This window comes from Amblyomma mixtum, unplaced genomic scaffold (genome assembly GCF_055824585.1).
Source record: "Amblyomma mixtum isolate Tamu unplaced genomic scaffold, ASM5582458v1 scaffold_27, whole genome shotgun sequence".
NCBI classification, from domain to species: Eukaryota; Metazoa; Arthropoda; class Arachnida; order Ixodida; family Ixodidae; genus Amblyomma; species Amblyomma mixtum.
In genome coordinates, this window is record NW_028317724.1 from 439,754 (window position 1) to 465,406 (window position 25,653).

Here is a 25,653-nt window from a genome sequence, read left to right on the forward strand (position 1 = left end):
ATGCATCGATCGCTCCGCGTAGCGACACCAAGTTTGACGAACAAAATATCAAATGAGCGGTTATTGGCTGCATTTAAAAGCAATCTTAGATGCGTGCGTAACGTCACGACGCCAGGCATGTAGACTTTAACACGCAAGGCCGAACACACCGTGCCGAAAGCCCGTCCACCGCCACCAAGAAACACTCGGGCCCCTAGCAACAACGACGCTAACGACGCCGTACGCCGTTGCTAGTGGCCCGAGTTTTCTTAGCAACAACGACAACGTTGCTAGTGGCCCGACTTTTTAAGCCTAAATTTTGACCTCACTTCCGCCACATTCTCGTCAATGCATTGGGAATACGAAGGGCCTCTCCTTAGTTTTCCTTCCTCCATGGGCTGGCCCCTCCACCACCGCCCGCCGGAAGGAATGAGTCAGCCATGACTCATATTTCTCTAGAACGTCATATTCGCTTCTACCGCAAACCGGGGGAAAGGGCGTAGCCTTGCGTGCGTTAAGACATGCCCTCCCCCCTGTTCACTCACCCGTCGGCGGCGGCGCCACGCCGGAAATTACGAGAAGCTCCACGAAGCGACTCCCGGCTTTTCACCAATGAGGACGCGCCGCCGGCGCGAGAAAGAAAAGGAGACTGCACGGCCGACACTGCGTGTAAGTGCGCGCCTACTTTGGCGCGTAGAACAAACAGACGCAGACGAAGCCTATATAAGGGCGTTGGCCGCTGCCAGTCTAGTCCAAGCCGCCGATTAAGCTTCGGAGAGCGCGACCGCTTGTATCCCGGGAAAACACCACTCGGCCAGCCACGGACCAACGAGGCAATGTGCGCCAGTCTGCGGGACGGCATCATTGTGGTGGACCTCTGGTCGTCGGACTGTCGCAGTGCCCGGTGAACAAATTGTGTTTTGTTTTGTTTACCTCTCTCTTGTGTTAGTGCACTTCAGGTGCAATATTTCCTTTGAGTATTGTATTCTCTCTCGAGTGTAACTTTGCACGTGTTGCATTGTTTTGTTAATCACTTTGTATGTGTTTGTACCAGTGATTGTGAAAACGTCTGTATCGTCTCATTGCTGCATAAAAACCGTTTTGTTCGTGAACCTTTGGCTCCGACCCATTCTCCGGCTTTCGACCCAGCGAAAGCTGGGCACCAAGCGACCAAAAACCTCTTGTCACTCGGTAGCTGGTTTCCAACGAGCTTGCTACGCTGAGTCGAGGGCATCTCCTTTGAGTCCGAGACCGCTATCCCCACACGCTCTAAGGCGTCTGGGAACGTCACGCTATAAGTGCGCGAAGTTGGGTGACATCGCACAGTACATGGGCCCCTTGAATTTCGCTTCCACCGAAATTCGACTGCCACGGCTGGGATCGAACCCGCGTCTTTCCGGTCAGCAGCCGAGCGCCATAACCACTGAGCCACCACGGCGGTGGTAGACAAAGGACAGGGTTAATTGGAGAGGCCTTTCCCTGCAGTGGGCATCGTCAGGATGATGTGGAGCTCGGTGGGCTCGGTGGCTGTGCCACAGCACTGCCAGCTAACCCTATGGTTTTCGCCATGCAGGTGCTCATCGCCGCAGTCACTTGCATGTTGCCCGCTCTGCTGACTTCGCACTGGTGTGTGCCATCGAGGCATGCGCCGGAGTGGAAACAAAGCGAACTGGACATCGGCATCATGACTGTCATCGCCGCTGCAACACGTGCGCAAGCACCAACAGTGGATGCCTGGGAACTCGACCGACATTGGGCGGCCCAAGCGACAGGGACAGCAATCCATCAGCAACATATAAAAGGGCAGCGACCTTCAGCAGCACTCTGTGGGCTCGGTGGCTGTGCCACAACACTGCCAGCTAACCCTATGGTTTTCGCCATGCAGGTGCTCATCGCCGCAGTCACTTGCATGTTGCCCGCTCTGCTGACTTCACACTGGTGTGTGCCATCGAGGCATGCGCCGGAGTGGAAACAAAGCGAACTGGACATCGGCATCATGACTGTCATCGCCGCTGCAACACGTGCGCAAGCACCAACAGTGGATGCCTGGGAACTCGACCGACATTGGGCGGCCCAAGCGACAAGGACAGCAATCCATCAGCAACATATAAAAGGGCAGCGACCTTCAGCAGCACTCTGTGGGCTCGGTGGCTGTGCCACAACACTGCCAGCTAACCCTATGGTTTTCGCCATGCAGGTGCTCATCGCCGCAGTCACTTGCATGTTGCCCGCTCTGCTGACTTCGCACTGGTGTGTGCCATCGAGGCATGCGCCGGAGTGGAAACAAAGCGAACTGGACATCGGCATCATGACTGTCGTCGCCGCTGCAACACGTGCGCAAGCACCAACAGTGGATGCCTGGGAACTCGACCGACATTGGGCGGCCCAAGCGACAGGGACAGCAATCCATCAGCAACATATAAAAGGGCAGCGACCTTCAGCAGCACTCTGTGGGCTCGGTGGCTGTGCCACAACACTGCCAGCTAACCCTATGGTTTTCGCCATGCAGGTGCTCATCGCCGCAGTCACTTGCATGTTGCCCGCTCTGCTGACTTCGCACTGGTGTGTGCCATCGAGGCATGCGCCGGAGTGGAAACAAAGCGAACTGGACATCGGCATCATGACTGTCATCGCCGCTGCAACACGTGCGCAAGCACCAACAGTGGATGCCTGGGAACTCGACCGACATTGGGCGGCCCAAGCGACAGGGACAGCAATCCATCAGCAACATATAAAAGGGCAGCGACCTTCAGCAGCACTCTGTGGGCTCGGTGGCTGTGCCACAGCACTGCCAGCTAACCCTATGGTTTTCGCCATGCAGGTGCTCATCGCCGCAGTCACTTGCATGTTGCCCGCTCTGCTGACTTCGCACTGGTGTGTGCCATCGAGGCATGCGCCGGAGTGGAAACAAAGCGAACTGGACATCGGCATCATGACTGTCATCGCCGCTGCAACACGTGCGCAAGCACCAACAGTGGATGCCTGGGAACTCGACCGACATTGGGCGGCCCAAGCGACAGGGACAGCAATCCATCAGCAACATATAAAAGGGCAGCGACCTTCAGCAGCACTCTGTGGGCTCGGTGGCTGTGCCACAGCACTGCCAGCTAACCCTATGGTTTTCGCCATGCAGGTGCTCATCGCCGCAGTCAATTGCATGTTGCCCGCTCTGCTGACTTCGCACTGGTGTGTGCCATCGAGGCATGCGCCGGAGTGGAAACAAAGCGAACTGGACATCGGCATCATGACTGTCATCGCCGCTGCAACACGTGCGCAAGCACCAACAGTGGATGCCTGGGAACTCGACCGACATTGGGCGGCCCAAGCGACAGGGACAGCAATCCATCAGCAACATATAAAAGGGCAGCGACCTTCAGCAGCACTCTGTGGGCTCGGTGGCTGTGCCACAGCACTGCCAGCTAACCCTATGGTTTTCGCCATGCAGGTGCTCATCGCCGCAGTCACTTGCATGTTGCCCGCTCTGCTGACTTCGCACTGGTGTGTGCCATCGAGGCATGCGCCGGAGTGGAAACAAAGCGAACTGGACATCGGCATCATGACTGTCATCGCCGCTGCAACACGTGCGCAAGCACCAACAGTGGATGCCTGGGAACTCGACCGACATTGGGCGGCCCAAGCGACAGGGACAGCAATCCATCAGCAACATATAAAAGGGCAGCGACCTTCAGCAGCACTCTGTGGGCTCGGTGGCTGTGCCACAACACTGCCAGCTAACCCTATGGTTTTCGCCATGCAGGTGCTCATCGCCGCAGTCACTTGCATGTTGCCCGCTCTGCTGACTTCGCACTGGTGTGTGCCATCGAGGCATGCGCCGGAGTGGAAACAAAGCGAACTGGACATCGGCATCATGACTGTCATCGCCGCTGCAACACGTGCGCAAGCACCAACAGTGGATGCCTGGGAACTCGACCGACATTGGGCGGCCCAAGCGACAGGGACAGCAATCCATCAGCAACATATAAAAGGGCAGCGACCTTCAGCAGCACTCTGTGGGCTCGGTGGCTGTGCCACAGCACTGCCAGCTAACCCTATGGTTTTCGCCATGCAGGTGCTCATCGCCGCAGTCACTTGCATGTTGCCCGCTCTGCTGACTTCGCACTGGTGTGTGCCATCGAGGCATGCGCCGGAGTGGAAACAAAGCGAACTGGACATCGGCATCATGACTGTCATCGCCGCTGCAACACGTGCGCAAGCACCAACAGTGGATGCCTGGGAACTCGACCGACATTGGGCGGCCCAAGCGACAGGGACAGCAATCCATCAGCAACATATAAAAGGGCAGCGACCTTCAGCAGCACTCTGTGGGCTCGGTGGCTGTGCCACAGCACTGCCAGCTAACCCTATGGTTTTCGCCATGCAGGTGCTCATCGCCGCAGTCACTTGCATGTTGCCCGCTCTGCTGACTTCGCACTGGTGTGTGCCATCGAGGCATGCGCCGGAGTGGAAACAAAGCGAACTGGACATCGGCATCATGACTGTCATCGCCGCTGCAACACGTGCGCAAGCACCAACAGTGGATGCCTGGGAACTCGACCGACATTGGGCGGCCCAAGCGACAGGGACAGCAATCCATCAGCAACATATAAAAGGGCAGCGACCTTCAGCAGCACTCTGTGGGCTCGGTGGCTGTGCCACAACACTGCCAGCTAACCCTATGGTTTTCGCCATGCAGGTGCTCATCGCCGCAGTCACTTGCATGTTGCCCGCTCTGCTGACTTCGCACTGGTGTGTGCCATCGAGGCATGCGCCGGAGTGGAAACAAAGCGAACTGGACATCGGCATCATGACTGTCGTCGCCGCTGCAACACGTGCGCAAGCACCAACAGTGGATGCCTGGGAACTCGACCGACATTGGGCGGCCCAAGCGACAGGGACAGCAATCCATCAGCAACATATAAAAGGGCAGCGACCTTCAGCAGCACTCTGTGGGCTCGGTGGCTGTGCCACAACACTGCCAGCTAACCCTATGGTTTTCGCCATGCAGGTGCTCATCGCCGCAGTCACTTGCATGTTGCCCGCTCTGCTGACTTCGCACTGGTGTGTGCCATCGAGGCATGCGCCGGAGTGGAAACAAAGCGAACTGGACATCGGCATCATGACTGTCATCGCCGCTGCAACACGTGCGCAAGCACCAACAGTGGATGCCTGGGAACTCGACCGACATTGGGCGGCCCAAGCGACAGGGACAGCAATCCATCAGCAACATATAAAAGGGCAGCGACCTTCAGCAGCACTCTGTGGGCTCGGTGGCTGTGCCACAACACTGCCAGCTAACCCTATGGTTTTCGCCATGCAGGTGCTCATCGCCGCAGTCACTTGCATGTTGCCCGCTCTGCTGACTTCGCACTGGTGTGTGCCATCGAGGCATGCGCCGGAGTGGAAACAAAGCGAACTGGACATCGGCATCATGACTGTCATCGCCGCTGCAACACGTGCGCAAGCACCAACAGTGGATGCCTGGGAACTCGACCGACATTGGGCGGCCCAAGCGACAGGGACAGCAATCCATCAGCAACATATAAAAGGGCAGCGACCTTCAGCAGCACTCTGTGGGCTCGGTGGCTGTGCCACAGCACTGCCAGCTAACCCTATGGTTTTCGCCATGCAGGTGCTCATCGCCGCAGTCACTTGCATGTTGCCCGCTCTGCTGACTTCGCACTGGTGTGTGCCATCGAGGCATGCGCCGGAGTGGAAACAAAGCGAACTGGACATCGGCATCATGACTGTCATCGCCGCTGCAACACGTGCGCAAGCACCAACAGTGGATGCCTGGGAACTCGACCGACATTGGGCGGCCCAAGCGACAGGGACAGCAATCCATCAGCAACATATAAAAGGGCAGCGACCTTCAGCAGCACTCTGTGGGCTCGGTGGCTGTGCCACAGCACTGCCAGCTAACCCTATGGTTTTCGCCATGCAGGTGCTCATCGCCGCAGTCACTTGCATGTTGCCCGCTCTGCTGACTTCGCACTGGTGTGTGCCATCGAGGCATGCGCCGGAGTGGAAACAAAGCGAACTGGACATCGGCATCATGACTGTCATCGCCGCTGCAACACGTGCGCAAGCACCAACAGTGGATGCCTGGGAACTCGACCGACATTGGGCGGCCCAAGCGACAGGGACAGCAATCCATCAGCAACATATAAAAGGGCAGCGACCTTCAGCAGCACTCTGTGGGCTCGGTGGCTGTGCCACAGCACTGCCAGCTAACCCTATGGTTTTCGCCATGCAGGTGCTCATCGCCGCAGTCACTTGCATGTTGCCCGCTCTGCTGACTTCGCACTGGTGTGTGCCATCGAGGCATGCGCCGGAGTGGAAACAAAGCGAACTGGACATCGGCATCATGACTGTCATCGCCGCTGCAACACGTGCGCAAGCACCAACAGTGGATGCCTGGGAACTCGACCGACATTGGGCGGCCCAAGCGACAGGGACAGCAATCCATCAGCAACATATAAAAGGGCAGCGACCTTCAGCAGCACTCTGTGGGCTCGGTGGCTGTGCCACAACACTGCCAGCTAACCCTATGGTTTTCGCCATGCAGGTGCTCATCGCCGCAGTCACTTGCATGTTGCCCGCTCTGCTGACTTCGCACTGGTGTGTGCCATCGAGGCATGCGCCGGAGTGGAAACAAAGCGAACTGGACATCGGCATCATGACTGTCATCGCCGCTGCAACACGTGCGCAAGCACCAACAGTGGATGCCTGGGAACTCGACCGACATTGGGCGGCCCAAGCGACAGGGACAGCAATCCATCAGCAACATATAAAAGGGCAGCGACCTTCAGCAGCACTCTGTGGGCTCGGTGGCTGTGCCACAGCACTGCCAGCTAACCCTATGGTTTTCGCCATGCAGGTGCTCATCGCCGCAGTCACTTGCATGTTGCCCGCTCTGCTGACTTCGCACTGGTGTGTGCCATCGAGGCATGCGCCGGAGTGGAAACAAAGCGAACTGGACATCGGCATCATGACTGTCATCGCCGCTGCAACACGTGCGCAAGCACCAACAGTGGATGCCTGGGAACTCGACCGACATTGGGCGGCCCAAGCGACAGGGACAGCAATCCATCAGCAACATATAAAAGGGCAGCGACCTTCAGCAGCACTCTGTGGGCTCGGTGGTTGTGCCACAACACTGCCAGCTAACCCTATGGTTTTCGCCATGCAGGTTAGTAAAACGGAATCCCTTTCTAAAAAATCTAGCAATTACGCTTTGATACAGCTACCGAGACCTCAGATGTGCCTTGCCATTGTAACTGAATATGTCTCCGTGATTCGTTCATTGCTGTTGTTGTCGGGGGACATTGAAACCAACCCCGGCCCTAACGATAATGCCGCCGTACTAAGTGAACTACAAAAATTAAATGCCGGTCAGGACACTCTAATCGCGGAAACACAAGATCTGAAGCACCAACTCCTAGCTACAGACAAGAAAATACTTGATCTGAGCCAAAGGATGGCTCAAGTAGAGTCAGAACGAAAACCTAATGGCTCTGCAAACAGAAATTGACAGCGTCAAAGGTGAAACAGTCCAAACTAACCAGCTCATATGCAGTTTAGAAACCCGCATTGATGATTTAGAAAACCGATCCCGAAGAAACAACCTGATATTTTACGGCATACGCGACACAAACCCATCTGAAACCTCTGCCCAATCCGAACAACTAATAATTGATGAATGCAACACCCTTTTAAACATAAATTTAGACACAAAAGAAATCGAACGTGCTCATCGCATCGGCCGCCATTCTGACAGCACAGACCGTCCAATCATCGTAAAGCTCACATACCACAAAACTAAAAAGCTCATCTTGGCTAATGGACGCAAGTTGAAGGGTACCGATATTAGTATCGGCGAAGATTTTTCACGGCCTGTGAGAACTGCCCGCAAACACCTTGTTGCGTTTGCAAAAAAGAAAAAAGTAGCTTTCGCCCTTCCTTTCAAAACTCTTTTCATTGGCCAGAAGCGCTATTACTACGATGCATCATCAGAAACAGTCAAAGAAATCTCATAGCTATCATCTCGCGATACCAGGGTAAAAAACTGTTCCCATCCTACGCCCTAGCGCAAGCTTTCATTTTCCGTTATCTTTACCAACATTCGTAGCTTTCTTCCGAAACGCGATACCGTATTCAACCTCATGTCATCATCTGATAGTAACTTGCTCATCCTAACAGAAACCTGGTTGACCAACGATGTTAGCGACCATGAAATACAGACAGACTTTCCCGGTTTTGACATTTATCGCAAAGATCGTAAAGAAACACGAGGTGGGGGGGGGGGGGGGGGGGTTTAATAGCAGCAAGCCAGCAGTTGTCTTGTACGCCAATCAACCTTGACTCAGATCTGGAAATTCTTTGGCTTCTCATTCGAGCCTCGCCCCAAACAGTATTGCTGGGTGTCTGCTACCGCCATCCAAACAGTAATGCTGATTTCTGCACAAAATTAAATAAAATTCTGTGTGACGTTGCTACATCACACCCTAATGCACATATCCTACTATTCGGTGACTTTAACTTCCCAAATATTGATTGGCGTACCCAAACGGCTGCTAACACTGAATCAAATTATTTTCTTGACGAAATGAACGGCGGCGCAACAAGGACACTTAACAAGAGAGGGAACACCACATGCGCACACTACCAACTGTTCATTGCATGGAAAGGTGGCATATTTAAACATACAGCTCAGGCATGACACTCATCGCATTATCGCACAGACCCAACACGTGGAAAAGAAACAGCATCATCAGGAAAAAGACAAGAACCCTTAACCTCTGCAGAGAAAAAACTAAAAGATTTTGATAACAGAACTTTGAGCAGGCCATCTCGTAGCAAAAGCAGAGTCAACAATCGTAGCAAAAGCAGAGTCAAACAAGAGAAGCAAAAGCAGTCAAAAAAAAAATACAATCGTAGCAAAGGCAGAGTCAAACAAGAGAAGCAAAAGCAGTCAAAAAAAAATACAATCGTAGCAAAAGCAGAGTCAAACAAGAGAAGCAAAAGCAGTAAAAAAAAAATACAATCGTAGCAAAGGCAGAGTCAAACAAGAGAAGCAAAAGCAGTCAAAAAAAATACAATCGTAGCAAAAGCAGAGTCAAACAAGAGAAGCAAAAGCAGTCAAAAAAAAAATACAATCGTAGCAAAGGCAGAGTCAAACAAGAGAAGCAAAAGCAGAAAAAAAAAATACAATCGTAGCAAAAGCAGAGTCAAACAAGAGAAGCAAAAGCAGTCAAAAAAAAATACAATCGTAGCAAAAGCAGAGTCAAACAAGAGAAGCAAAAGCAGTCAAAAAAAAATACAATCGTAGCAAAAGCAGAGTCAAACAAGAGAAGCAAAAGCAGTCAAAAAAAAATACAATCGTAGCAAAGGCAGAGTCAAACAAGAGAAGCAAAAGCAGTCAAAAAAAAATACAATCGTAGCAAAAGCAGAGTCAAACAAGAGAAGCAAAAGCAGTCAAAAAAAAAATACAATCGTAGCAAAAGCTGAGTCAAACAAGAGAAGCAAAAGCAGTCAAAAAAAAAATACAATCGTAGCAAAAGCAGAGTCAAACAAGAGAAGCAAAAGCAGTCAAAAAAAAATATACAATCGTAGCAAAAGCAGAGTCAAACAAGAGAAGCAAAAGCAGTCAAAAAAAATACAATCGTAGCAAAAGCAGAGTCAAACAAGAGAAGCAAAAGCAGTCAAAAAAAAATACAATCGTAGCAAAAGCAGAGTCAAACAAGAGAAGCAAAAGCAGTCAAAAAAAAATACAATCGTAGCAAAAGCAGAGTCAAACAAGAGAAGCAAAAGCAGTCAAAAAAATATATACAATCGTAGCAAAAGCAGAGTCAAACAAGAGAAGCAAAAGCAGTCAAAAAAAATATACAATCGTAGCAAAAGCAGAGTCAAACAAGAGAAGCAAAAGCAGTCAAAAAAAAATACAATCGTAGCAAAAGCAGAGTCAAACAAGAGAAGCAAAAGCAGTCAAAAAAAATACAATCGTAGCAAAAGCAGAGTCAAACAAGAGAATCAAAAGCAGTCAAAAAAAAATATACAATCGTAGCAAAAGCAGAGTCAAACAAGAGAAGCAAAAGCAGTCAAAAAAAAAATACAATCGTAGCAAAAGCAGAGTCAAACAAGAGAAGCAAAAGCAGTCAAAAAAAATATACAATCGTAGCAAAAGCAGAGTCAAACAAGAGAAGCAAAAGCAGTAAAAAAAATACAATCGTAGCAAAAGCAGAGTCAAACAAGAGAAGCAAAAGCAGTCAAAAAAAATATACAATCGTAGCAAAAGCAGAGTCAAACAAGAGAAGCAAAAGCAGTCAAAAAAAAATACAATCGTAGCAAAAGCAGAGTCAAACAAGAGAAGCAAAAGCAGTCAAAAAAAAATATACAATCGTAGCAAAAGCAGAGTCAAACAAGGGAAGCAAAAGCAGTCAAAAAAAAAATACAATCGTAGCAAAAGCAGAGTCAAACAAGAGAAGCAAAAGCAGTCAAAAAAAAATACAATCGTAGCAAAAGCAGAGTCAAACAAGAGAAGCAAAAGCAGTCAAAAAAAAAATATACAATCGTAGCAAAAGCAGAGTCAAACAAGAGAAGCAAAAGCAGTCAAAAAAAATATACAATCGTAGCAAAAGCAGAGTCAAACAAGAGAAGCAAAAGCAGTAAAAAAAATACAATCGTAGCAAAAGCAGAGTCAAACAAGAGAAGCAAAAGCAGGAAAAAAATATATATACAATCGTAGCAAAAGCAGAGTCAAACAAGAGAAGCAAAAGCAGTCAAAAAAAAATATACAATCGTAGCAAAAGCAGAGTCAAACAAGAGAAGCAAAAGCAGTCAAAAAAAAATACAATCGTAGCAAAAGCAGAGTCAAACAAGAGAAGCAAAAGCAGTCAAAAAAAAATACAATCGTAGCAAAGGCAGAGTCAAACAAGAGAAGCAAAAGCAGTAAAAAAAAAATACAATCGTAGCAAAAGCAGAGTCAAACAAGAGAAGCAAGAGCAGTCAAAAAAAATACAATCGTAGCAAAGGCAGCGTAAAACGTATAAAGCAAAAGCAGTCAGAACCCGAGAAACAACAAAACGAAAAAAAAACAGTAACAAAGTTAACAACCCGCCTAAAACAAACAACAGACGGCCGCTAGAAATGCAGGGCTGAAAAGATGCACAGCGCATGGCGTTACAAAAAACTGTCAAGAAAGGACACTTCATTTCTACGGAGGGATACTGAGGAGTCGCTAACACAAGTGCTTCCCATCTTATTGATCATAAAGGCCTCAAGAATTTCGCGTGCCACCTGATCGCGACTCCTGCCAAGAATCCTTATTCCGTTAAGCACTGGCTCACACTTGCAATCTTTACAATGTAGGGGCAAATTCGACCCTCCTCCGTTTTCTAACGACTTTTCGTGTTCCCGTGTTCTGTCGTTAATGCAGCGACCTGTCTGGCCTATATAGACCCCCCCGCACGTCAGTGGGATTTCGTACACCACTCCGACGGCACAAGAAACGAAATGCTTGCCGTGCCTCTTTCCGCACATGGCTTTCTTCTCTTCGCTGATCCGCGAGCATAACCCGCTCAGCTTTCTTGGCGCAGAGAAAACGACAGGAACGTCGTACCGGCCAGCAACTTTCTTCAAGTTGTGCGCCACACGGTGTATATAAGGGACCACTTGTGGTCGCTTTGATCCCGGCTTAGCATGGAATTTTTTCTTCTTTCCTTTCATTTTTTGAAGGAGGGTCTCCGCTACGCTACAAACAACAGAACACGGGAAGCCAGCCATTTGAAGCCTTTCGATCTGATTGTTAAAGCTAGCCTCAGCCATGTGAGCACAGTACCTGTGCTCACTGAGACCCTCCTTCAAAAAATGAAAGGAAAGAAGAAAAAATTCCATGCTAAGCCGGGATCAAAGCGACCACAAGTGGTCCCTTATATACACCGTGTGGCGCACAACTTGAAGAAAGTTGCTGGCCGGTACGACGTTCCTGTCGTTTTCTCTGCGCCAAGAAAGCTGAGCGGGTTATGCTCGCGGATCAGCGAAGAGAAGAAAGCCATGTGCGGAAAGAGGCACGGCAAGCATTTCGTTTCTTGTGCCGTCGGAGTGGTGTACGAAATCCCACTGACCTGCGGGGGGGTCTATATAGGCCAGACAGGTCGCTGCATTAACGACAGAACACGGGAACACGAAAAGTCGTTAGAAAACGGAGGAGGGTCGAATTTGCCCCTACATTGTAAAGATTGCAAGTGTGAGCCAGTGCTTAACGGAGTAAGGATTCTTGGCAGGAGTCGCGATCAGGTGGCACGCGAAATTCTTGAGGCCTTTATGATCAATAAGATGGGAAGCACTTGTGTTAGCGACTCCTCAGTATCCCTCCGTAGAAATGAAGTGTCCTTTCTTGACAGTTTTTTGTAACGCCATGCGCTGTGCATCTTTTCAGCCCTGCATTTCTAGCGGCCGTCTGTTGTTTGTTTTAGGCGGGTTGTTAACTTTGTTACTGTTTTTTTTTCCGTTTTGTTGTTTCTCGGGTTCTGACTGCTTTTGCTTTATACGTTTGACGCTGCCTTTGCTACGATTGTATTTTTTTTTTGACTGCTTTTGCTTCTCTTGTTTGACTCTGCTTTTGCTACGATTGTTGACTCTGCTTTTGCTACGAGATGGCCTGCTCAAAGTTCTGTTATCAAAATCTTTTAGTTTTTTCTCTGCAGAGGTTAAGGGTTCTTGTCTTTTTCCTGATGATGCTGTTTCTTTTCCACGTGTTGGGTCTGTGCGATAATGCGATGAGTGTCATGCCTGAGCTGTATGTTTAAATATGCCACCTTTCCATGCAATAAACAGTTGGTAGTGTGCGCATGTGGTGTGCCCTCTCTTGTTAAGTGTCCTTGTTGCGCCGCCGTTCATTTCATCATGCACCAACTCGCCCCTCAGGCCATTCTTCTGAAGTATTTTCTTGACGTATGTCTTAGTTCTAACCTTACGCAACTCATTTCGGAGCCGACACGTGTAGCAGAAAACTCCGCCACTATTCTAGACCTGATACTAACAAACAACCCGGAAAGCCTAACGTCTATTTGTTTGCTACCAGAGATCAGTGATCAGAAGGTAATCCATGCCACATTTTCCTTTGCTCCAACACCACGTGTCACTCACAAGAAAATTATCGCCCTGTACGATAAAGGGAACTATGAGGCCATAAATAATGAACTAACTGCCTTCCTTCCATCCTTTGAAGCATCATTTCATAACAGATCTCCTGAAGACAACTGGACTATATTTAAAACTAAGGTACACGAACTAACAAAAAAATTCATTCCGAAAACCACTTTTCATGAAAATCGCCACAAACCATGGTTCACAAGGTCCATAAAACGAATAGAAAATAAAAAAGACTTTTCCACGCAGCCAAACTTAGACCGAGCACTTCAGCATGGAATAAATACTACGCGGCCGAAAAAGATTATCTAGCAGCTATCCGCGACGCAAAGCACTCTTTTTTCCAAAATGATTTGCCTAACATCCTACGTCACAGCCCAGAAAAGTTTGGAAGATAATAAACCCCCAACAGCCCCGTGAAGTTATTCTCACTAACGAATGTGATGAAATAATCACAGATGCTGACAGTGCAGACTTGTTTAATCACGCATTTTCATCTGTATTTACCAAGGATACCGGCCTACTTTCCGCGTCTACCCTTCCCAGAAACATAACGAATAACATGCCGGCCACAATGTTCTCGGTTGATGGTGTCGCTTCCCAAATTCAAAATATTAAACTCTCATCATCAGCCGGCATCGACGAAATCAACTCGAAAGTGTTAAAAAATACCAAACATACCTCTGCAAAATTCTTGTGCCTCATATTTTCGCAGTCATTGTCTACAGGTATTTTGCCTCACGACTGGAAGGTGGGAAAGGTCGTTCCCGTCTACAAATCAGGCAATAAAAATTCCCCTTTGAATTATCGTCCCATCCCACTATAGCCAGCGTGCCGTGCAAGATCATGGAACATGTCATATACTCGCAAATCATGAACTTCTTAGATATTAGCAACTTCTTTCACTCTTCACAACATGGATTTAGGAAAGGATTTTCATGTGAAACACAGTTGGCACTTTTTCTACATGACCTGCATGCAAATCTTGACTGTAACATCCAGACTGACGCAGTATTTTTAGATTACGCTAAAGCATTCGATAAAGTATCCCACCGACGCTTGCTGCTAAAACTTTCCCTCTAAATTTACACCCACATGTCTTAAGGTGGCTAGAACAGTTTCTTACTAATCGTACTCAATCTGTGCTCATAAACAGCCAGTCGTCTAGCCCCCTACCCGTAACCTCAGGCGTCCCACAAGGGTCCGTCCTTGGTCCTCTTCTTTTCTTAATATACATTAACGATTTACCCTTGCATGTGTCTTCCTCAATCCGCTTATTTGCTGACGACTGCGTTATTTATCGTACAGTAACTAACATCTCAGACAAAAACGCTCTTCAGACTGACCTTAACAGTGTAAAAGAATGGTGCGACCAGTGGTTAATGACTCTTAACCCTAACAAATGTAAGCTCATGTCATTCACCCGAAGTCTTAGACCTTTTCGTTCTGCTTACACATTAGACAGCCTACCAATAGAATCTGTGCAAACATTTAAGTACCTAGGCGTCACACTATCAACTAACCTGTCCTGGAATGCGCATATTGTGAACATCATTTCATCGGCCAACAAAAAACTAGGTTTCCTCAAACGCCACATACGCTATGCACCAAAAAGACTTAAAATTACTAGCATATCAGTCACTGATAAGACCTAAACTTGAATACGCATCAGCCATCGGGGATCCCTATCAAAATTATCTGAAGGCTAACCTTGAACAAGTTCAAAATCGCGCTGTTAGCTTCATTCATTCCGCATACTCTACGACATCAGTGTATCGTCTTTAAAAGCTGAAATTAACTTGTCACTTCTTTCCCATCGCCGGCGCATTGCTAGTCTCTGCCTTTTTCATAAATTCTTCAACAGTTCATTGCACGAAGCACCCTACATCGTACGCCGCATGCACATATCCCAACGCACTGGTCATCCGCTTCAAGTTGTTCGTCCACGCTCCCGTACCACTGCATTCTCGGCCTCGTTTTTTGACCGAGCAGCATCCCACTGGAACGGCCTTTCCCACCAAGTCGCATCCATTACCTGTCCATCAAGATTCCACCAAGAGTTAACGCAGCTGATTTTCGATTAAACCAAACCTCATGTTATATCTGTAGCCCCACCCCTTATGTAATACCCCTGAATAGGGGTCTTTAAGGAAATAAACTGAACTGAACTGAACTGAACTGACCGGGAGAGTGACCAGGCACCGGTTGGTTTGGAAAGTTTCCCGCCGATGCTGCCAATGTGTCATCATCATTATCAGCCTGGTTACGCCCACTGCTGGGCAAAAGCCTCTCCCATGTCCCGCCAATTAACTCTCCTTCGCCAGTTGCGGTCACCCGCTAGTTGCGGGTGATCGCAACTCCTTGATCTCATCCGCCCACCTAACTTCCTGCGACCCCCTGCTACGCTTGCGTTCTCTTGGAATCTACTCCGTTACCCTTAAGGACCAACGGTTATCTTGCCTTCGCATTACATGCCCTACCCAAGCCCACTTCTTCCTCTTGATTTCGACAACGATGTCATTAACCAGCGTTTGTTCACTCACCCACTCCGCCCGCCTCTGATCTCTCAAAGTTACACCGATCATTTTTCTTTCCATAGCTCGCTGTGTTGTCCTTAACTTAAGCTGAACCCCCTTTGTTAGCTTCCACGTTTCTGCCCCATAGGTGAGTACTGATAAGATACAGCTGTTGTATACTTTTCTCTCGAGAGGTATCGGTAAGCTCCCATTCATGATCTGAGAGAACTTACCATATGCGCTCTGCCCCATTCTTAGGCTTCCAGTTATTTCCCTCTCAAGATCTGGATCAGCTGCCACTGCCTGCCCTAAATAGACATATTCTCCTACTATTTCCAGCACCTGGCTACCAACTGCAAACTGCTGTTCTCCTGCTAGACTGTTGAACATTACTTTGGTTTTCTGCATGTTAATTTTTAGCCCCACCGTTGTGCTCTGCCTGTCTAACTCATTGATCATGCTTTGCAGTTCATGTCCTGAGTGACTTAGCAAGGCAATGTCATCAGCGAATCGCAAATTACTCAGGTATTCTCCATTAACTCTTATCCCCAACTGTTCCCATTTCAGGCCCGGGAATACCTCCTGTAATGAGGCGGTGAGTAGCACAGGCTCCGCAGGAAATGGGAAAGCTGTAGACGACACACGTGCGGCAGTTGACGAACGGATCCGTGTGCGCGACACCGCAACCTTTTTTTCTTTTTTGACACTTTCTTCCTTTCTATCGCAGCACACACTTGTTTAGAAAGGAAGAGAAAGGAAAGGATAGAAAGGAAGAAAGTGTTGAAAAAGAAAAAAGGTTGCAGTGTCGCGCACACGGATCCGTTCGTCAACTGCCGCACGTGTGTCGTCTACAGCTTTCCCCTTTCCGGCGGAGCCCGCTACATCGGAAAGACCGGCCGTTGCTTGAACAAGCGTTTGCAAGAACACAACAACAATCTAGATAAAGGCAATGGCCAATCTTATCTTGTTACTCATTGTAAGGGGTGCGCAGTGATGAAAAACAAGAAGAAAAGTGCACTGCTTTGTTAAGCCAAGCAAAGGTGTTGTATTCTCACAGAGATCAAACTACACGGGAGGTAGCAGAAGCATACTTCATCGCAACGGAGCAACGGGGCTGCGTTAGCAAACCTTCGGTTGCTTTAAGTTATAACGAGATCACGTTTCTTGGCAGATTTTGGGCTTCGGGCGCACGCTAGTTTTATCTTTGTCATAGTTTTGTTTGTTCAATTTCGTTTTGATGTATTATGCCTTCCTTATATACCCAGGTTTTCGCAATAAAGCCTTAGTTGTGAGTTCAGCGCTTGTCCTGTCGTTGCCTTTACTCTTGCCTCTAGTCTACTGTGCGCTGTTTTTCAACCATGAACCTGTACCAACTCGCCCAACTTAACGTTCTACTAGCTTCTGTATTGCACGCAACTGCTCTGAGGCGGTCCGAGAAAAAAAACGACGTAAGTTATTAAACTTTTTCCTGCACTTTAGGAAAGGACATTATACGTCTTGCATGCTAAACAGAATTCAAGCTTACCTTCCAAAGAACCTAAAACGCCAGCTATATTTCGCCTTAATTCATTCCCGGTTGACTTATTGTCTACTTGTTTGGGGCGTAACTTCAAAATCTAACCTTAATAAATTATATCTGATTCAAAAGAAAGGTTTAAGATTTATTCATGGCCTATCGTCTTATGAACACGTGTCTGAGCTTTTTGTTAAAGATGGTATATTGAAACTTGAAGCCTTGTATTACCAGCGGCTTTCCGAAGCTATCTATCTAGAGGTGAAAGCAAATAGCGAACTTTTCTTTTCTACTTACACTAAGAATTTACCTTATTACACGTTCAGACACCACTCCTTTGTTAAACCTTTCATTAGAACGAATTATTGTATGCAACTGCTCAAGTGGCAAACTCCTAACTGTTTGAATCTTTTCCCGCCTTTAATCGAAATCATTAATGGTTGTTCTTCTCTGATTTCCTTCAGGAAAAAGGGGAAAATTTATTTTCTGTATAAGTTGTAAGCATACCTACAGTATTTGGTCAATGATGCTGCTTGCGAATAGCATATCATAATTCAATGTTGTCCTGTGATCCTATTATTTTCTACTGCATGAGTTTTTGCCCACTGATTGGTTCTGTATTTTATTATTCAACTTATTCTGTCAATTTATTTTGTGCTTAGTTTACACAATTGTATAATTTGACTACTTAGTTCTGGCTTCAATCCCGCTCTTTTTAATTTCCTCTGTAAACGACAGACTGCCTCTGTTCATCTGCAAGTTTGCTTTATTTTCATTCCTGTGTGTGTGCTGTTTGTGCTGCAAGTTTTGTAGGGACATTGGCCCAGTCAGGCGTTCATTGCTATCGCCTTTTGCCTCTGCCCCTTGGCACTACTTCTGTACTGTCTTAAGCACAATAAACAAACAAACAAGCTCCACACAAACGGTGACGTACACAAGTGGGAGGGGGAACAAAATCGTGCCGTGCCACTTGCCCGCCAACGAGACGTATGGCAATCTTCCATTGTTCATCGTAGTCTACCTACAAGATCCGCATCGCCTTCCCAACTACATTCTAGCGCTGTAAAAAGCATATAATTTATGTACACTAACATCAGAAATCAAGCAATGCAGAAAGTTGGCTTTGCTGAGTTCAACTAACATCAGAACCGTGGTTTCAAACAATCTATGACGCTGCTCAAGAAAGAATTAGAATTTTTATCAGAATGATTAGATTTGGTGTGAGACGATGTCCGCTTGTGACACACGTGCCGCGTTTGCTAATCATTTTGTACCTAGTGCTCTCTTCACTGCATTTTATCTTTTTTTTTTGTCGTTGATGAGCGCACAGCTTATATTCGTTGACGCGGTTTTCAATAAAATCAGTTCTTGGCGCCCTGTGGTGTGCTTTCTACGTTTTGTCCTTGTCTGCCACGCCAAAGCATTCGTTGAAGTTGCAAACAATATTTCCCTTTCATCCCTCATCGACTGCTGCCAAACATATTTAGTAGCACTAACAGAGACATTGTTTAACGATTCTATTCCTAACGGGGTCATTTTCGCCACCGAAGCGGCTTTCACATTCTTCCGTTGTGACAGGGGTGCTCGAAGATGGGGTGGTGCCCTTATCGCTGCACGAAATGATGTCTTTGCTGCCCCACACATTGTCACATCCTTTCTTGAAAGCTGGTGTGTTTTGCTTCAGGTTCGTATTTTTCCTCTCATAGCTGGCATTGTGAATCGTCCACCGGATATGAATGAAACTTTCTTACATGAATTTTATCGTATACTAGGTCTGGTTCATAAGCGCTTTCATAATTCCCACACTAATCATTTTTAGCGACTTCAATTTCCCTAGCATCAACTGGGTAACACTATCTGTGCCAGCTCGTGGCACAAACGCTCTTTTCTTAAAGCTTGTCTAGACTTTTCCTTAAATCGGCTTATCACAGAGCCCACACGAGGTACGGCTAACACAGGTAATATTCTTGATCTAGCTTTAACGAATAGTCGCGATATTTTGCTGGTACACTTCATATGGATAGAATTTCTGATCATGATATCATCCCTGGTCACATTAATACTTCTGTTAAAAAGCGGATAAGAACTAAAAAGGAAATAAGGTGCTATAATCGAACCGACTACAACAGTCTGAATGCGGAATTCCGTAATTTCGCTACCCATTTCCTCAAAGATTTTCACTTGCTCTACAGGGCCCTGTAGAAGATAACTGATCCCTGTTAAAAACTACTTTTAACATACTCGTTCATAGTTTTATATCAGTAATCATGATCACAACTAGCAATAGCGCACCTTGCTTCAATCGTCTCATTGGTAGTTTAAATAAAAGGAAATGCCTGTACAGGGAAGCAAAGAAAAGTAATGTTCCGGAAGCACTTCAAAAATACAAGTCATGTGACAAAGCCTGCCAGTTTCCGCTCAAATCTACTCGCCGCCAGTTTCTTGCTCATAATTTATCATCCTTATTAACGAATAATCTAAGAAAATTCTCGCACGTAATAAACCATACCTGCCAGGACATTATTATTTCCAATGCAGACGGCACTCCAGTTCTCGAATCTGACTTCGCCCAAGTGCTCCGCAATGCGTTCTTAGTTGTGTTCACTCACAAAAATATTACGTAAGCACATGCAACTAACATCCGCGAGGTGACCATCAGCGAGCCTAGAATTTTAAACTAACTTACTGAGAAATCTGCGAATTTCCACAAATACAGATAATCTTGGTTTTAGTTATAAATTTCTAAATGATATTCCTGATGCCTTATGTTCTAAGATAACAGCGATTTTCAATCAAGTCATTATCCACGTGTAAAATCACTCATGGCTGACGCACAGCAAAAGTAAATCCCATTTTTAAAACTGGTGATCGCACTTGTCTCCTTAATTACCGTCCAATCTCCTTAATAATCAAGCAGAACTTTTTGCTGGGCTAGTTGGCCCATTCTGACATACGTGAAATAGCGCGAAAGAAGAAGCCCGAAGGCGAAACGAAGAAGGGAGAGGAAAGAGCGCTGAACTGACAGTTTAGCGCTCTTTCCTGTCCCTTTCTTTCGCGCTGTTTCACTTACGTCTCCTTAATAATCACTGTCTGCAAACTTTTGAAATATGTACTGAAATCATTTATTATCTTGAGGAACATATAACATAACTTTTAACTATCAGCACGGTTTTCGCGACAGCTATTCGTGTGAAACACACCGAGCAGGTTTTATTAATAAATTACATTCATCACTAGATCTGGGTTTCCAAGTTGGCGCAGTTCTTTAGACTTTTCTAACGCACTTGATGGCGTACCTACCCGCAGGCTCCTAATTAAACTCGAGCATCTGAACATTCATCCCATAGTCATTGCATGGGTAGAAGATTTTATGGCATGCCGAATCCAGTTCACTTGTGCTAGCAATTTAGATTCATCATCAAGAAGTGTAACATGCGGAGTTCCACAGAGTAGTAAGAGCCCATGACTTTTTTCTATCTATATTAATGACACCTAGCTGTGCGATGTTCAGTATAAGGCTATTTGCTGATGACTGCGTGATTTACGGTAACATAACTACCCACCTCGATTGGCAAACCTTACAAACGGACCTTGATGCGATGACGTCTTGGTCATTGTCCCTGAATATATCTAAAACAAAACTGATGTCTATCACCCTCCGCTCCCGCATATCCACCGCATATCCTTAATAACACTGGCCTTGAACTCACTGCCTCATATAAGTACCTTGGTGTTCACCTTCAGTCCGATTTGCCATGGAACCAGCACATTAATCTAACTCTGGCTTCTGCTAACCGCTCGCTGGGCATCATAAAGCATACCCTTGAACAAGCCCCTAGTGACGTTAAAAGTGACGTAACTCTAATACGTCCAGAACTTCAATTTGCGTCAGCTATTTGGGATCCTGGCCAAGAGTATTTAATAACATCGAAGCCTTGCTGTGCATTTCATCTTCTGTGATTATTCGCGCCACTACAGTGTGTCACTACTAAGAACCCCACTCAGTTTGAAGACTTAGTGAACCGTCGCAAGATAGCCCGCTTAACTCTTTTTTATAAGTTGTATATCATCTACAACGCAGCGAGGATTTTTTTGAGCCCGCGACTGCCATTCTTCGGCATCAGTGACCAGCCATGCAAAGTAAAACGCGTCATCTGTCGTACTTGTCATTTTGAGAGACCATTCATTCCCCGCACTATCAAAGAAATGACTTACCTTCACACAATGCAACCGAAACTAATTGATCTAAATTCCAAGAGCTTTTTGCTTCAGACATTGCAATCTAGTATTTTTTAGTAATTGTTTTCTTTCAAACCATCTTGCCCTGCCTGTAATGTGGCCTGATGCTATGGAGTCATAGATTATCTCTTCTTCACGTTTTTGATCGCTGTCCTGATTTGTATTTCTATTTATGCCCTTTTTTGTGTAGCACTTCATGCCGTTTTTTCGTTGTTCCTGCTTATCGTGTTTCTGTCGGTAATATCTATTTATATTTCGTTTTATGACATGCTTGCTCTTTTATTTTGTGGAGTGTATTCCCATTTCTCTTTGTCTTTTATATTCCCTATTATGTGTTTGTGTTTTATCTCTGATGTAATACCCTCAAACCGATGGTCCTTGACAGTATTGTGAATAAATAATTATATAAATAAAGTAACATCTCAGTTTTGGTTCTTCAGCCGGAAAAAAACGACTTTCGTATCTGTCGGATTAGTGTTAAATCGGTTAGACTGTAACCAGAACAGCAATTTTTAGAGGAAGTCATTACACCACGTCGCGAGATTACTTTCATCTGGGCCAGGTAAGAGAATGCTACCATCATCGGCGAAAATCATAAATTTAGCCTGCGAATCATTGGTTACATTGTCATTAATATATAGATTAAAAAGAAGCGGTCCTAAAATACTGCTCTCTAACACTACGATTTTAATGGCCCTATTACCAACTTGTACGCGCCGGCTTCATTCGCGAAGGTATGACCGGATGAGGGTAAGTGGTGTTCCTCGAATCCCGTGAAGCCATAACTTGTGCAAGAGAATGGCATGACTGAGTGAATCAAATGTCTTGGAAAACTCAATAATAGACCCACAGTGAACAACATTTTCTACATTCTCCAAGACACTTTCCTTAGGTGTTAGCAGGGCATTATTCGTCGACAACGCTTTCTGAAACCAACTTCGGCAACAGAAAAAAGGCACTTTTTTTCAAAAAAACTCATCGGTCTGAAAAATATCTTTTCTAAATCTTTTAAAAATTTTGGTATTACTGATATTGGCGCGTAATTCTTAGCGTCATTTCTACCGCCGCCTTTGTGCATGACCGCAAATCTTGCGTTCTTCATGGCCTCAGGAAGTTCACCATCCACAACGATCGAATTCAAAACATATGTGAGAACAATGAACTATGAAACTTACGCTATGGGTTTATTTGCAAATTATTAATCTCAGGATCTTCGCTCTTGTTAAGATGCTTGAATGTTGTAGACACTTCCACCGCGGTTACAGAGTTACGAACCAAACCAAGTACAGATTCCATTAACACGGTTACTAACTCTACTATGAACGTCACCACGACCTCCCGAAATTTTCTCAAAGAATGCGGATTAAGGAATACTTTTCCGAAAAAAACGGAAAGCCAACCTGATTCCTAATTTACCTGCAGCCTCTAACACGCCGTTAGAGTGCTCTGGGCTCTGAGAGCCCAGAGCACATGGACACCGGACGAGGAACAAAATACCGAGCTTACATGCATAATAAATCTGTCTACAAATAAATATATAAAAAAAACCAAAGCAAGCTCGAAAGCGAAGAAACCTCTCCTCGATAAAACAGGCTGTGTACTTTAACCCGGTTACTTCTAGAACCGATATAGTCATTAAGCCTGCACAAAAGGTAGTAGCATAGTCATCTTGCCAGCCGAAACATACAAAAAAGAAGCCGTCAGGCAACTCGACAACCCTAGCCATTATAACAAATTTGATTGCGATCCTGCTTTAAGGCTCTGCAAAGTAATTCGGAGGAAAGTGACAGACCTACTATGCATAAAACTAACAACGCCATCAGACTACAACTTCTTTAATCCGTCAAAGAAACAAGCAGGAGACTTCTGCTCACTTCCTTAAATCCATAAGGTTTCCGTCGAACACTTGTGTACAGCACGTATCCCGGGCAGGAGTATCGTTACGAACAATAATACGCCTACAAAGGGCATGCCAATTTTTCTTAACCATTACCTGGCAAACAATCGAACCCTCCTCTCTTCTTTTCTCCAAGACCCAGCACACTTTCTCTGAATAATAATGTCGCTTAATGAGGCAGCCATTGTGCCAGCGGATAGCGTAGTGATTACACTTGACGTCGCAGCTTTGTACACAAACGTTCTCATAAATGAAGGGATGGACGCGTTCTATAACGCTCTAACTGAAAATCCACACCCGCACGAAACTGAAGTGCATCTCTCGCTGCTTAAGTTGGTTCGTTCAGACGTGAATTCGGCCCTCTTGGTATTCCATGGAGACGGCTAGCGCAAGAAACGGGACGACAGAGAGAGAAGGACACACCACGAGCGCTACTCATAACAACAAGGCTTTATTGCAATGAGGCAATAAATAGGAAGGTTTATGTGTATGCAACCTTCCTATTTATTGCTCCGATTCGAGTACGATACTTCGTATTACCTTCAAGTATTTGGGACAACGGGCACTCGATTCAGGCCGACTTATGCAAACATTTTTATGGAGCTCCTGGAGTCCAAACTTCTAAATTCAATTTTAGAAGGACCGCTCATATTCCTGCGTCACATGGACGACATTTTTATGCTCCTGGGTCTGCGACCACAAACGACTTGCACCTTAATTCATTCCATTGTATAATTAAATTTAATTTTCACTACTCTACACAACCGTCGGTTTAGAAAATAGCCAGCTTAAAACCACACCCCACAGGAAGCGCACAGACCGACAGAAGTACCAATATTTCACTAGCCATCACCCAAGACATTGTAAGCAAGGCGTATTTGTAGGACAAGCGACGCGCCTGAGAAGCACGCGTGCTGAGCACGTGTGTTTGAAACGCAACGTACAGGCCGGCACAGACGTGCGTATATCCGGCGTTCGAAGAATAAGAACACTTTGCGGATAAGAGCGAGAACGAGTCGGGGTAAAAATTTAGGACAAGAAAACTTTAATGTCAGTTTACTCTCGCCACAAATTTACAGAAGTTTGACCGACGACATGTGCTGAGGGCGGTAGAAAAGGTGCGTGATGTGCAGCTTGACTAGTACCTTTAAAACTGTAAAGCACAAGAGCAACTCAGCCCAGCGCACCTTATATGTTCAGGGCGTGTCATAACGCAGAAAAGGACCACTTGAAAGCAAGTGAAATTTAAACAGCGCTACATTTTTAGACGAACACACACATGGACATGACACGATGGATGCTGCACGAAGCTGCGTATTCGTCTAAAAATGTAGCGTTGTTTAAATTTCAAGAAAAGAAAATGCATCACCAACTAGCCCCGCAACGTGTTTTACAAAGCCACTGAAGACATCGACCACTGCCTATTTGTGCGTCTCGAGTGCGCTCTTTCGCTTTCCCCAAGGTGCAAAACTGTGTGCTTCCGAATGCCCCGAAATGGCGCGCTGCTCCCCCGCTCCCTTGGCCCAGTCTTAGTAAGTGGTAGGAGCAGCCGTGCGTGGCGCCACCCCGAGTGCAACGCCATGTGACTCACGATGCAGGTGATGCCGATGAGCAGCGTCCCGTCGCGCACGCTGCAGACGAAGCAGCAGCGGCTCAGGATCGCCATCCGTCGCCGCGGGGGCCGAGGAACGTCTTCGGGGCTCAGTGGCCGCCTGGCGCAGCGCCCGCGCCGTGGCTATTTTGGTGGCGCCGCGATACACTGGCCTCGATACTTTCACAACGTTTGAAAGCGCCGTCGCTGCAGAGCAGAGAACTAGCGGTGCGGATGATGCATCTTGATATGTGGGGGGGCGCAAAAAGCGCCGAGAGCTTTGTTCGAGCGAGAAAGGAACGACGCAAGCTCTGGATCATCCCGCAGGTGGTGGAGGAGCTGGCCTCGCGGTAACCACGTCGGCCATCGCTTCGTCCATGCCCCGGAAGAAAGTAAAAAACTTTCTTCGACTCAAAATTTTCCTCTCTCGTCTTCCGACAGCAGAATTCAAATCATACTTCAAGAAATGTTTCGGCGCAGCAGACACGGACAAAACGTAGAAAACACTACAGAGCGCGAACAACTGATTTTATTAAAACCCGCGTCAACGAATATATGCTTTGTGTTCATCAACGACAAACAACGAAAAAAAAAGAAAAGAAAGAAAAATGGATAACATGCAGTGACTAGTGCTCCCTTCACTGCATGTTATCCTTTCTCTTTCTTTTCTTTTTAATCTCTTTTTCTTTCTTCTTTCCCTTTTTTTTCTTCTTTTTCTTTTATTTTTTCTTTTTTCTATTTTGTCGTTGATGAGCGCAAAGCATATATT

General features: G+C 46.6%; 1 protein-coding gene and 1 pseudogene across 6 annotated transcripts in view; one reads left to right on the forward strand and one right to left on the reverse strand.

Annotated features, from left to right (window-relative positions):
- LOC149324514 (uncharacterized) overlaps positions 1–25,031 on the reverse strand; it is a 168,507-nt gene extending 143,476 nt beyond the window's left edge. For all 6 annotated transcript variants that reach the window (XM_089565458.1, XM_089565457.1, XM_089565455.1 and 3 more), the window contains exon 1: positions 24,885–25,031. In XM_089565458.1, coding sequence (XP_089421584.1) covers positions 24,885–24,959 — 75 coding nt within the window. In that variant the 5' untranslated portion in view covers positions 24,960–25,031. The remainder of the gene's footprint in view (positions 1–24,884) is intronic.
- On the forward strand, positions 501–8,015 carry LOC149324517 (uncharacterized; annotated as a pseudogene).
- Positions 25,032–25,653: the final 622 nt, after the last annotated feature.